The sequence below is a fragment of the Indicator indicator genome, unplaced genomic scaffold (genome assembly GCF_027791375.1).
Source record: "Indicator indicator isolate 239-I01 unplaced genomic scaffold, UM_Iind_1.1 iindUn_scaffold_61, whole genome shotgun sequence".
In the NCBI taxonomy this organism is placed as follows: domain Eukaryota; kingdom Metazoa; phylum Chordata; class Aves; order Piciformes; family Indicatoridae; genus Indicator; species Indicator indicator.
This window is the reverse complement of record NW_026539192.1, coordinates 136,103-149,369: the sequence shown is the minus strand read 5'-3', so window position 1 is coordinate 149,369 and position 13,267 is coordinate 136,103. Positions and strand designations below refer to the sequence as shown.

Here is a 13,267-nt window from a genome sequence, read left to right as displayed (position 1 = left end):
AGCCAGCTCCAAGCCCCTGCCATGCCCAGGGACACCTCCCCCCAGCCCAGCTTGCTCAGGACCTCATCCAGCCTGGTCCTGAACACCTCCAGGGAGGGGACAGCCACAGCCTCCCTGGGCAGCCTGTGCCAGGCTCTCCCCAGCCTCACTGCAAAGAATTTCTTCCTCCTCTCCCTTCTCCATCTCCCCTCTCCCAGCTCCAATCCATCCCCCCTCATCCTGCCACTCCCAGCCCTTGTCCCAAGTCCCTCCACAGCTCTCCTGGAGCCTCTTCAGCTCCTGCAAGCTGCTCTGAGCTCTCCCTGCAGCCTTCTCCAGGCTCCACAGCCCCAACTCTCCCAGCCTGGCCCCACAGGGGAGGTTCTGCAGCCTCTCAGCCTCTTGCTGGCCTCCTCTGGAGCCTCTCCAGCAGCTCCAGGTCCTTCCTGTGCTCAGCCCCAGAGCTGAGGCAGTGCTGCAGGTGAGGGCTGAGCAGAGCAGAGCAGAGGGCAGAATCCCCTCCCTGTGCTGCTCTCTGCCTTCTGCTGCTGCAGCCCAGCTCAGCCTTGGCCTCTGGGCTGCCCCTGCCCATTGCTGGCTCCTGGGCACTGTGCCCCCAACTGCCACCCCCAAGGCCTTCTCCTGCAGCCTGCTCCCAGCCCCCTCCTCACCCAGCCTGGCTCTGTGCTGCCACTGCCCTGACCCAGCTGCAGGAACCTTGCCCTTGGCCTTGCTCAGCTTCCTCAGCTTGGCTTGGGACCACCTCTGCAGCCTGCCCAGGACCCTCTGGATGGATCCTTCCCTCCAGCATCCCAACCCCACCACACAGCTTGGCTTGGGGCCACCTCTGCAGCCTGCCCAGGACCCTCTGGATGGATCCTTCCCTTCAGCATCCCAACCCCACCACACAGCTTGGCTTGGGGCCACCTCTGCAGCCTGCCCAGGTCCCCTCTCTGGGTGCCAGAACCTTCCCCTTGGCCTTGTAGCACCTCCTGAGGTTGGCTGCTGAGCTCCCCTCTGCCCTCAGCTGCTCTCTGCTGCCTTTGCCTTTGTCCTCCTTGGTCCTCCTGACCCAGCTGCAGGACCCTTGCCTTGAAGGGTCATAGCTCCTGGTGAGCTCAGGCCTGGGGACCTTGCCAGTGGTCCTACAAGATCTAAAAGGTGAGGGTGGAAGGGATGGAGCCAGGCTGTGGGGTTTGGGGCTCTGGAGCCCTGTGAGAGGCAGATGGGAGGATGGAGCAGCTGAGAGTGCTGCAGGGTTGGGTCCTGCCCTCCTTCTCACCTGCCCTGTGGCTATCAATCACTGGAGGAGCAGAAACTATGCCAACAATTGCTCCTCTGGAGCATCTCCTGAAGGTTTCACTGCCCCTTATCACCTCAGCTGAAATGTTTGAGCTGCTCTCTGCCTCTCCCTGGGCCATGAATGCAGCAGCAATGTGGTTGATGTGGTTCTCTTTCCCTCCCAGACACTCTCCATGGCTTATCTCACTGGGATGCTCTCCAGGTAGGTGGAGATGTGCTCCCTGCATGGCTTCTGGGGCTGCAAAATGATTCCCTTCCCTGCTTTTGGGCCACCTGAGCTCTCTGCAGCTCTTCCTAAACCCTCTGGAAACACTCTTGGGCCACTTGAGTTCTTCCTGTGGCCACACAAAGCCCTCAGGAAACACTTTTGGGCCACCTGAGCCCTCTGGAGCTCTTCCTGTAGCCACACAAAGTCCTTTTGGACCACCTGAGCTCTTTCTGTGGCCACACAAAATCCTCTGGAAGCACTTTTGGGCCACCTGAGCTCTCTGGAGCTCTCCCTAAACCCTCTTGAAAGCACTTTTGGGTCACCTGAGCTCTTCCTATGGCCACACAAAGCCCTCTGGAAACACTTTTGGGCCACCTGAGCTCTCTGGAGAGCTCTTCCTAAGCCCTCTTCAAAGTACTTTTGGGCCACCTGAGCTCTCTGGAGCTCCTCCTGTAGCCACACAAAGTCCTTTTGGGCCACCTGAGCTCTTCCTGTGGCCAGACAAAGCCCTCTGGAAACACTTTTGGGCCACCTGAGCTCTTCCTGTGGCCACACAAAGCCCTCTGGAAACACTTTTGGGCCACCTGAGCTCTTCCTGTGGCCAGACAAAGCCCTCTGGAAACACTTTTGGGCCACCTGAGCTCTTCCTGTGGCCACACAAAGCCCTTTTGGAAGCACTTTTGGGCCACCTGACCAAGCAGCCACTGTCAGCTCAGCTTCTGCACAAGCAGCTCTGGGGCAGCTGGGGCTGGCAGGAGCCCAGGATGTTTTTTTTTTTTTTCTCCAGGCAGCTGCAGGGTTTGTGGCTGCCTGCAGCTGTCTGCCCCTTGCTGCCTCTTTGCCCTGCTGCAATCTGCTCAGCAGGTCAGCCCCAGGCTCACGTGGGGAGCCCTGGTGAGCAGCAGCTGAGGCAGGGAGGGCTTGGTGGGGACAAAGAAAGCAGAGGCTCAGCAGCCCTGGGGGAGATGCCAGCACCTGGCACGGCCCAGCTGGAGCCCAGGGCACAGCAGGGATTGGCATCTGCTGAGGGCTGAGTGTGGGGATGGCACCATGGCCAGGAGGATGATGTGTAACTGAGTGACAGCTGGACCCCAGCAACCCCACCTCAACAACCCCAACAACCCCACAACAACCCCAACAACCCCACAACAACCCCACAACAACCCCACAACAACCCCAACAACCCCACAACAACCCCAACAACCCCACAACAACCCCACAACAACCCCAACAACCCCACAACAACCCCACCACCACAACCCCAACACCACAACCCCAACAACCCCACAACAACCCCACAACAACCCCACCACCACAACCCCACCACCACAACCCCAACAACCCCACCACCACAACCCCAACAACCCCACCACAACAACCCCCAAGCCCCCAAACCACAACCCCAACAACCCCAGCAACCCCACCACAACAATCCTCAGACCCCCAAACCCCAACCCCAACAACCCCACCACAACACCCCCAAAACCACAACCCCCACACAACAACACCAAAAACCCAAGCCCAACCCCACCAACCCCACCTCACCAACCCCAAAACCACAACCCCAACAACCCCAACAACACAACCCCAACCCCACAAAACCCCAACCCCAACAACCTCACCCCAACAACCCCAAAACCCCAACCCCAACAACCCCAACACAACACAACCCCCAAACCCCAACCCCAACAACCCTACCACAACCCCCTCACAACCACAACCCCAACAACCCCAGCAACCTAACCACAACAACCCCCAAACCCCCAAACCCCAACCCCAACAACCCCAGCAACCCCACTACAATAATCCCCAAACCCCAAAGCCCCAACCCCAACAACCTCACCCCAACAACACCAAAACCCCAACCTCAACAACCCCACCACAACAGCTCCCAAACCCACAACCCCAATAACCCCAAACACAACAACCCCCAAAACCCCAACCCAACAACCCAGCAAGCCCACCACCACAACAACCCCAACAACCCCACCCCAACAACCCCCAAAACCCCAACCCCAACAACCCCAGCAACCCCACTCCAACAACCCCAACAACCCCACCCCAACAACCCCCAAAACCCCAACCCCAACAACCCCAACAACCCCACTCCAACAACCCCAACAACCCCACCCCAACAACCCCCAAAACCCCAACCCCAACAACCCCAGCAACCCCAAACCCAACAAACCCCAAACTCCAAACCCCAACAACCCCAAAACCCCACCACAACACCAACAACACAACCCCCAAACCCCAACAACCCCAAAACCCCACCACAACCCCCAAACCCCCAACCCAAACAACCCCAACCCCAACTACCCAATCCAAACACCCCAAGCCCCACCCGACACCAATCACCCAACACCAACCCAAACAACCCATTCTCAACAACCCAACCCCAACAAGCTAACCCAAACAACCCCAAAACTCTCAACCCCAACCCCAACAACCCAACCCAGTGGTTGCAGGAGGCAGTGCTGCAGGTGAGGGCTGAGCAGAGCAGAGCAGAGGGCAGAATCCCCTCCCTGTGCTGCTCTCTGCCTTCTGCTGCTGCAGCCCAGCTCAGCCTTGGCCTCTGGGCTGCCCCTGCCCATTGCTGGCTCCTGGGCACTGTGCCCCCAACTCACCCCCCCAAGGCCTTCTCCTGCAGCCTGCTCCCAGGCCCCTCCTCACCCAGCCTGGCTCTGTGCTGCCACTGCCCTGACCCAGCTGCAGGAACCTTGCCCTTGGCCTTGCTCAGCTTCCTCAGCTTGGCTTGGGACCACCTCTGCAGCCTGCCCAGGACCCTCTGGATGGATCCTTCCCTCCAGCATCCCAACCCCACCACACTCCTTGCCTTGGGGCCAGCTGCAATCCTGCTCAGGGGTCTCACCCTACTGCCCATGGCACCTGCACAGGGCTCCAACAGCTCTGGGCCCAGTGCCCACCCCTGAGGGACTCCTCTGGCCCCAGCTGCCTCTGGCAAGTGCTGAGGGAGGCTCTGCTGCTCCCTTTGCAGCTACTACAACACCAAGTCTGTGCTGCTGTGCCTGGGGATCACAGCCCTGGTCTGTCTGTCTGTCACCATCTTCAGCTTCCAGAGCAAGGTTGGTGCTGAGGGAGCCCTCTGGGAGCAGGACATTGCCAGGCCTGGCACCCGGCAGCTCAGAGGGCTGCAGGGGCAGGATGGATCCCAGAGCAACCTGAGGGATGCTGGGGGGGGAAGTGCAGCTTACAGAAGAGTTCAGAGCTGCAGGACTGAGGGCTGGATGGAAGGGGTTGGGCTGGGAGGGACCTCAAAGTTCAGCCAGATCCAAGCCCATGGAGAAGAGCCCAACCCCCACCTGGGCCCAGCCTCCTCTCAGGCACTTGCAGGGAGCCAGAAGGTCTCCCCTCAGCCTCCTCTCCCCCAGCCTCAACCCCCCCAGCTCCCTCAGCTCTCCTCCCCCTTCTCCAGACCCTTCACCAGCTTGATCCATGGGAAGAGGACAAAGGTTTGCTGCTCTTCAGAGCCCAAATTTCCAGCCCCAAAAGTGACCTAAAGCTGAGGTTTGGTCCTGGAAGGAGCTCCTGGAAGCTCCAAGGCAGAGCTGTGGTGGATTCCCAGCTGCTCTGCTCCATGGAATAGAGTTGGGTGGGAAGGGAGCTCAAAGATCAGCCAGCTCCAAGCCCCTGCCATGCCCAGGGACACCTCCCCCCAGCCCAGCTTGCTCAGGGCCTCATCCAGCCTGGCCCTCAGCACCTCCAGGGAGGGGACAGCCACCAACCTCCCTGAACCACCTGTGCCAGGCTCTCCCCACTGTCCCCTTGTGACCTCCTGCTCTGTCCCTGCACAGTTTGACTTCACCTCCTCCCAGGGAGTGCTCTTTGTGATGCTCATGGTGCTCTTCTTCGCTGGCATCCTCCTGGCTGTGCTTCTGCCCTACCAATATGTGAGTAGCAGCCTCTGCCCCTCCTGCCTCACCCAGTGCCACCAGTCCTGGAGCTGCTCAGCCTCCAGTGGGCAAACTCCAGGCCTTGGCTGCAGGGCAATGTCCCAAACCCACCTCTGAGAAGGGGCAGGAGCAGCCACAGAAAGCCAGAGCCAGGTGGCTGTTGCCTGTTGGTTGTTCCAGGGTTCCACCACCCCCAAAGAGCTTCACAGCTTCAGCCAGTGCCAACCTCCTGCCAAGGGCAGGGACACCTCCACTGGACCTGTGCTCTGGGGGTGCTGCTGCTGCTCCTGTGGGCTCCAGGTCACCTTGTGAGGGGCTTCTGGCCTGGGGGAAGTCTGGGAGTAAGCAGCAGTAGGGATTGGCTGAGAGGGACCAGGGAGAGCTCAGAGATCCAAGGATTGGAAGGGAGCTCAGAGCTCAGCCAGCTCCAAGCCCCTGCCATGCCCAGGGACACCTCCCCCAGCCCAGCTTCCTCAGGGCCTCATCCTGCCTGGCACTGAAGAGGTCCTGAGCTTCATTTAGCCTTGGATTTGCCCAGGGAGGAACCTGGGGAGGATCTCTCTTACAAGCCAGACCTGAGCTAGCAGCATCCCAGCCCAAGGCACAAGGGACAGCACAAGGGGAGATGGCCTCAGTTTCCCCCAGGGGTGGTCCAGGTTGGCCATGAGGAACAATTTCTTCCCAGCCAAGGTTTCCCAGGCACTGGCCCAGGCTGCCCAGGGAGGTGGTGGAGTGCCCATGCCTGGAGGGGTTCCAAAGCCACTTGGCTGTGGTGCTGAGGGCCATGGTTTGGTGGTGGTTGGGAGCTGTGGGGGAGTGGCTGGGCAGGATGATCTCCAAGGGCTCTGCCAGCCTCAAGAGTTCATAGTTGGGGTTGGAAAGGAGCTCAAAGCTCAGCCAGCTCCAAGCCCCTGCCATGCCCAGGGACACCTCCCCCCAGCCCAGCTTGCTCAGGACCTCATCCAGCCTGGTCCTGAACACCTCCAGGGATGAGGAGAACTTCTCTGGGTAACTTATTCCAGTGTCTCATCACCCTCAGAGTAAAGAACTTCTTCCTCATCCAGCCTGGTCCTGAACACCTCCAGGGGGGGCACAGCCACAGCCTCCCTGGGCAGCCTGTGCCAGAGTCTCAGCAGCCTCCTGCTGAAGAACTTCTCCCTCAGCTCCACTCCAAGGCTGCTCTGCCTCAGCTCCAAACCCTTCCCCCTTGGCCTCTCCCCAGCCTCACCCTCAAGAATTTCTTCCTCCTCTCCCCTCTCACCAACAGCAAGAGGATCCAAGAGCCAGGTGGCTGTGTCCTGCTGGTCTCAGGACAGGTTGTTGGAAGCCCAGCACTGGCCTGGCCCTGGAGGGAGTTTGCTTCTGTTCCTGGAGCTGTGTGGGGGCCTCCCAGCAGGGCACATCACCTGCTGCTGCCTCAGTTTCCCCTTCCACCCAAAGAAGAGCTTTCAGCACCTGAAAGCTTTGCCCCACTCTGACCCCACAGACAGCTCCTGCTGGGCAGTGACCACTTTGCCTCTGCCCCAACTGCTGCCAGCTCCTCTCAGAATCACAGAATTGTCCTGCTTGGAAGAGAGCTCCAAGGTCATCCAGGCCAGCACCAACCCAAGCCCTCCATGGCCACCAAACCATGGCCACAAGAGCCATGGCCACAGGGTGCTGGAACACCTCCAGGGATGAGGACTCCACCACCACCTCCCTGGGCAGCCTGGGCCAGGCTTGGAGAACCCTTCCAGGGGAGAAGTTTCTCCTCATGGCCAACCTGAACCTGCCCTGGGGCAGCCTGAGGTCATCTCCTCTTGTCCTGCCCTTGTCCCAAGATCCCAACCCCCCCTGGCTCCAGCCTCCTCTCAGGCACTTGCAGGGAGCCAGAAGGTCTCCCCTCAGCCTCCTCCCCCTCAGCCTCCTCTCCCCCAGCCTCAACCCCCCCAGCTCCCTCAGCTGCTCCTCCCCAGCCCTCTGCTCCAGACCCTTCCCCAGCTCCCTTTGCCCTTCCCTGGCCCTGCTCCAGCCCTCAAAGTCCTTCTGGCCCTCAGGAGCCCAACCCTGCCCCCAGCCTTGCAGCTGTGCCCTCCCCAGTGCCCAGCCAGGGGCACAATCCCTGCCCTGCTCCTGCTGCCCACACCATTGCTGCTCCCTGCCAGGCTGCTGCTGCCCTCCTTGCCCCCCTGGGCACCCCCTGGCTCCTCTCCAGCTGCTGGCACCAACCCCTCTGTCTGGCTCTGGCTCTTGAAGCCTTTGGGGTTTCTTCCCAGCTCTGTCTGGGTACACAAACAGCTCCTGGGGCTGCTGTAGGGCTGTTTGCATCAGGAGAGTGCTCAGCCACATGCCCAGACGTGGAGTCACCATCCCTGGAGGTTTGGATGAGGAGCCTGGGGCCATGGTCTGAGAATTGTGTGCAGGCAGCTCAGGGAATCATGGAATGGGTTGGGTTGGGTTGGAAGGGAGTTCAGAGCTCATCTCCTCCAACCTCCCCTCCATGCCCAGGGACAGCTCTCAACCAGACTCAGCTGCTCAGGGCCTCATCCAGCCTGGTCCTGAGCACCCCCAGGCAGGAGGCAGCCACAGCCTCCCTGGGCAGCCTGTGCCAGAGTCTCAGCAGCCTCCTGCTGAAGAACTTCTCCCTCAGCTCCACTCCAAGGCTGCTCTGCCTCAGCTCCAAACCCTTCCCCCTTGGCCTGGCTCCAGCCCCCCTCAGCAAAAGGCTCTCTGCAGCCTCCCTGCAGGATCCCTTCAGGCTCTGGCAGGCAGCTCTGAGGTGCCCCTGGAGCCTTCTCCTCTGCAGGCTGCACCCCCCCAGCTCCCTCAGCCTGGCCTCCCAGCAGAGCTGCTCCAGCCCTGCCAGCATCTCTGTGGCCTCCTCTGGCCTCCCTCCAGCAGCTCTGTGTCCTTCTCCTGCTGGGGACAGCAGAGCTGGAGGCAGGGTTGGAGGTGAGGGCTGAGCAGAGCATTGGCCAGGGGCAGAATCTCCTCTGCTGCCCTCTGCCCACACTCCTCTGGCTGCAGCCAGGGTTGGCTTCTGGGCTGCCTGAGGGCACTGCTGGCTCCTGGGGAGCTTCTCCTCACCCAACCTCCCCCAAGGCTCTTTCTGGGCACACCAGACCTTGGTCTTTTCCAGCCAGGCCATGCCCTGATGAAGTCCATCCTGGGCTATCAGAGCACCTTCCCCAAGCTGTGTGCTCCACAGGAGATCCAAGTCCTGCTCTGGGTCAGGTCCTCAGCAGCCTGATTCTTGGATTTGTTTCCTGCAGGTCCCCTGGCTCCATGCCATCTATGCCCTGCTGGGTGCCATCATCTTCACCATGGTAAGGAGGTGCTGGGGGTGGGGGCACCTGGCAGGCAAAACAAGAAAGGAGAAAGGAGCTTGGGCCTTGAAGGATGCTTAGGGGTGGGAGAAGAAGTGCTGCAGGAGTCCTTAGTGCAGGGTTGGAGCTCCTAAGAGCCCTTGGTGCAGGGTTGGAGCTTCTAAGAGCCCTTGGTGCAGGGTTGGAGCTTCTAAGAGCCCTTGGTGCAGGGTTGGAGCTTCTAAGAGCCCTTGGTGCAGGATTGGAGCTCCTAAGAGCCCTTGGTGCAGGGTTGGAGCTCCTAAGAGCCCTTGGTGCAGGCTTGGAGCTTCTAAGAGCCCTTGGTGCAGGGTTGGAGCTCCTAAGAGCCCTTGGTGCAGGGTTGGAGCTTCTAAGAGCCCTTGGTGCAGGGTTGGAGCTTCTAAGAGCCCTTGGTGCAGGATTGGAGCTCCTAAGAGCCCTTGGTGCAGGGTTGGAGCTTCTAAGAGCCCTTGGTGCAGGGTTGGAGCTTCTAAGAGCCCTTGGTGCAGGCTTGGAGCTTCTAAGAGCCCTTGGTGCAGGGTTGGAGCTTCTAAGAGCCCTTGGTGCAGGATTGGAGCTCCTAAGAGCCCTTGGTGCAGGGTTGGAGCTCCTAAGAGCCCTTGGTGCAGGCTTGGAGCTTCTAAGAGCCCTTGGTGCAGGGTTGGAGCTCCTAAGAGCCCTTGGTGCAGGATTGGAGCTTCTAAGAGCCCTTGGTGCAGGGTTGGAGCTTCTAAGAGCCCTTGGTGCAGGATTGGAGCTCCTAAGAGCCCTTGGTGCAGGGTTGGAGCTTCTAAGAGCCCTTGGTGCAGGGTTGGAGCTTCTAAGAGCCCTTGGTGCAGGGTTGGAGTTACTAAGAGTCCTTGGTGCAGGGTTGGAGCTTCTAAGAGCCCTTGGTGCAGGGTTGGAGCTTCTAAGAGCCCTTGGTGCAGGCTTGGAGCTTCTAAGAGCCCTTGGTGCAGGGTTGGAGCTCCTAAGAGCCCTTGGTGCAGGGTTGGAGCTCCTAAGAGCCCTTGGTGCAGGGTTGGAGCTTCTAAGAGCCCTTGGTGCAGGGTTGGAGCTTCTAAGAGCCCTTGGTGCAGGGTTGGAGCTCCTAAGAGCCCTTGGTGCAGGGTTGGAGCTCCTAAGAGCCCTTGGTGCAGGCTTGGAGCTCCTAAGAGCCCTTGGTGCAGGGTTGGAGTTACTAAGAGCCCTTGGTGCAGGCTTGGAGCTACTAAGAGCCCTTGGTGCAGGGTTGGAGCTCCTAAGAGCCCTTGGTGCAGGGTTGGAGCTCCTAAGAGCCCTTGGTGCAGGGTTGGAGCTTCTAAGAGCCCTTGGTGCAGGGTTGGAGTTACTAAGAGCCCTTGGTGCAGGCTTGGAGCTTCTAAGAGCCCTTGGTGCAGGGTTGGAGCTCCTAAGAGCCCTTGGTGCAGGGTTGGAGTTACTAAGAGCCCTTGGTGCAGGCTTGGAGCTTCTAAGAGCCCTTGGTGCAGGGTTGGAGCTCCTAAGAGCCCTTGGTGCAGGGTTGGAGCTCCTAAGAGCCCTTGGTGCAGGGTTGGAGCTACTAAGAGTCCTTGGTGCAGGGTTGGAGCTCCTAAGAGCCCTTGGTGCAGGCTTGGAGCTACTAAGAGCCCTTGGTGTAGGCTTGGAGCTCCTAAGAGCCCTTGGTGCAGGATTGGAGCTTCTAAGAGCCCTTGGTGCAGGATTGGAGCTTCTAAGAGCCCTTGGTGCAGGGTTGGAGCTCCTAAGAGCCCTTGGTGCAGGGTTGGAGCTACTAAGAGCCCTTGGTGCAGGGTTGGAGTTACTAAGAGCACTTGGTGCAGGGTTGGAGTTACTAAGAGCCCTTGGTGCAGGGTTGGAGCTTCTAAGAGCCCTTGGTGCAGGGTTGGAGCTACTAAGAGCCCTTGGTGCAGGGTTGGAGCTACTAAGAGCCCTTGGTGCAGGGTTGGAGCTCCTAAGAGCCCTTGGTGCAGGGTTGGAGTTACTAAGAGCCCTTGGTGCAGGGTTGGAGCTACTAAGAGCCCTTGGTGCAGGCTTGGAGCTCCTAAGAGCCCTTGGTGTAGGCTTGGAGCTAGTAAGAGCTCTTGGTGCAGGGTTGGAGCTACTAAGAGCCCTTGGTGCAGGGTTGGAGCTACTAAGAGCCCTTGGTGCAGGCTTGGAGCTCCTAAGAGCCCTTGGTGTAGGCTTGGAGTTACTAAGAGCCCTTGGTGCAGGATTGGAGCTTCTAAGAGCCCTTTGTGCAGAGTTGGAGCTTCTAAGAGCCCTTGGTGCAGGGTTGAAGCTTCTAAGAGCCCTTGGTGCAGGGTTGTAGCTTCTAAGAGCCCTTGGTGCAGGGTTGGAGCTACTAAGAGTCCTTGGTGCAGGGTTGTAGCTACTAAGAGCCCTTGGTGCAGGGTTGGAGCTACTAAGAGTCCTTGGTGCAGGGTTGGAGCTACTAAGAGCCCTTGGTGCAGGGTTGGAGCTACTAAGAGCCCTTGGTGCAGGGTTGGAGCTACTAAGAGTCCTTGGTGCAGGGTTGGAGCTCCTAAGAGCCCTTGGTGCAGGGTTGGAGCTACTAAGAGCCCTTTGAGGAGCTTCAGGAAGGTTTGGTGCAGGCAGGAGCAGCTCTGAGCCTGGGCAGCTGCCCCAGGGGTGGCTGCAGGGCTTTGATTCACTTCTTTGAGTCCTCCTCAGCAGCTCCTCCTGACAGCCTCTGCCCACAGCAAGTCCTGGCAGTGCCCTGCCTGCCACTCAGCTGTGGGACCTGTCAGGGTGGCTGCTTGGCACCGGCTGCAGGAGGGGGGCAGGAGGAGGGCTGCCCAGTGGGCATCTTGTGGGGCTGGCATTGCTCAGCTGCTGCCTTTCATGAGCTGGAGAAGTCACCTGCAGGGAGCTGGGAGGCTTCTGCTGTGATTCATGACACAAGGAGGATGAAACATCTCCTGCTGACCTCATGCTGCTCTGTCAGAAGCTCAGCTGGGCCAGGCCCTTGTGCCAGCCTTGTGCCAGCTCAGCCTGGTGAGGTCTGAGTGGTTATTTATGACCAGGAAGGGGCCCAGGTGGAGCTGTTCCTGCCAGCCCCTGAAGAGCTCCAGGCCAAGGCTGGGTTAGGAGGAGCAGGAAAGGGGAAGTGGGAGAGGAGATTTGGCTTAGAAGTCATGGAGTGGGTTGGGTTGGAAGGGACCTCAGAGGTCATCTACCTGCTTGGGTTGGGAGAGACCTCAGAGGTCATCTACCTGCTTGGGTTGGGAGAGACCTCAGAGGTCATCTACTCATCTGGGTTGGAAGGAACCTTAGAGGTCACCTACCTGCTTGGCTTGGAAGAGACCTCAGAGGTCATCTACTCATCTGGGTTGGAAGGGACCTCAGAGGTCATCTACCTGCTTGGGTTGGGAGAGGCCTTAGAGGTCATCTACTCTTCTGGGTTGGAAGGGACCTCAGAGGTCATCTACTTGGTTGGGTTGGAAGGGACCTCAGAGGTCATCTACCCATCTGGGTTGGAAGGGACCTGTTGGCTCCAGGTCACCTTGTGAAGTGCCCCTGACCTGGGGGAAGTCTGGGAGTCAGCAGCTGTAGGGTCTGGCTGAGGGGGACCAGGGAGAGCTCAGAGATCCAGGGATGGATGGAAAGGGTTGGGTTGGAAGGGAGCTCAAAGCTCATCAAGCTCCAACCATGCCCAGGGACACCTCCACCAGCCCAGCTTGCTCAGGGCCTCATCCTGCCTGGCCTTGAGCACCTCCAGGGAGGGAGCAGCCACAACCTCCTTGGGCAACCTGTGCCAGGTTCTCCCCCTTCCCTCACTGTGGGACACATCTGGGATGGATGAAGCAAGGAGGAACCTTGGCAAAGGTCCTGCAGGAAGCAGCCTTGGAGCGCTGCTTGGCTTCAGGGCGAGATGAGGGCAGCGGAAAGCTGCAGCTTGCCCACCCCTGAGCTTCTCCAAGGTGCTTGAGGCCCCCCCCAAGGTGGCTGCTTTCTCATTGGGGGTACAGCCAAGCAGCTGGGAGAGCTCCTGCCATGGAGATGTCCTTGTCCCAACCTTCTCTCCCTCAACTTCTTCCTCCCTGCTGCCAGTTCCTGGCCCTGGACACGCAGATGCTGATGGGCAGCCGCCGCTACGCCCTGAGCCCCGAGGAGTACATCTTTGGAGCCCTCAACATCTACCTGGACATCATCTACATCTTCTCCTTCTTCCTCCAGTTCTTTGGCTCCAGCCAGGAGTGAGGGAGGCCAGCAGGGTGGTGACTCCTCCATGCTGCCAGTGGAGATAGATGGAAGGAGAGGAAGAAGAAGAGGAGGAAGGGGAGGGGGAAAAACCCAACCCCCCCAAAAAAAAGGGTTCCAAGAATCCAAGCAGCCCAACCCCAGCCTTCCTGGCCCCACTCTTGCAGGCTCCATCCCAGCAGCTGAGCACAGTCCCTGGGTTCCCTCTGCAGCTTTGTCCCTCTGCTGGCAGCCCCCTGGGAGCCAGGAGGCAGAGCAGGGCTGGGGTGGTGCCAGCTCTGCTCCTCCTGCTGAGCCCAGCCCAGAGCCTGGCAGGCAGCAGCCCAAGGCCCTGCCCAGGGGCTGGCAGAGCTGCCTGGAAGCAGGCACAGGCTGGGCTG

At 59.7% G+C, this 13,267-nt stretch overlaps 1 protein-coding gene across 1 annotated transcript in view; it reads left to right on the top strand.

Annotated features, from left to right (window-relative positions):
• Positions 1-12,887, top strand: part of FAIM2 (Fas apoptotic inhibitory molecule 2) — a 28,108-nt gene extending 15,221 nt beyond the window's left edge. The window contains exons 8-12 of the mRNA XM_054398501.1: positions 1,446-1,483; positions 4,488-4,575; positions 5,305-5,400; positions 8,655-8,708; positions 12,738-12,887. Of these exons, the coding sequence (XP_054254476.1) occupies positions 1,446-1,483; positions 4,488-4,575; positions 5,305-5,400; positions 8,655-8,708; positions 12,738-12,887 (426 nt within the window). The remainder of the gene's footprint in view (positions 1-1,445; positions 1,484-4,487; positions 4,576-5,304; positions 5,401-8,654; positions 8,709-12,737) is intronic.
• The last annotated feature ends 380 nt before the right edge of the window (positions 12,888-13,267 follow it).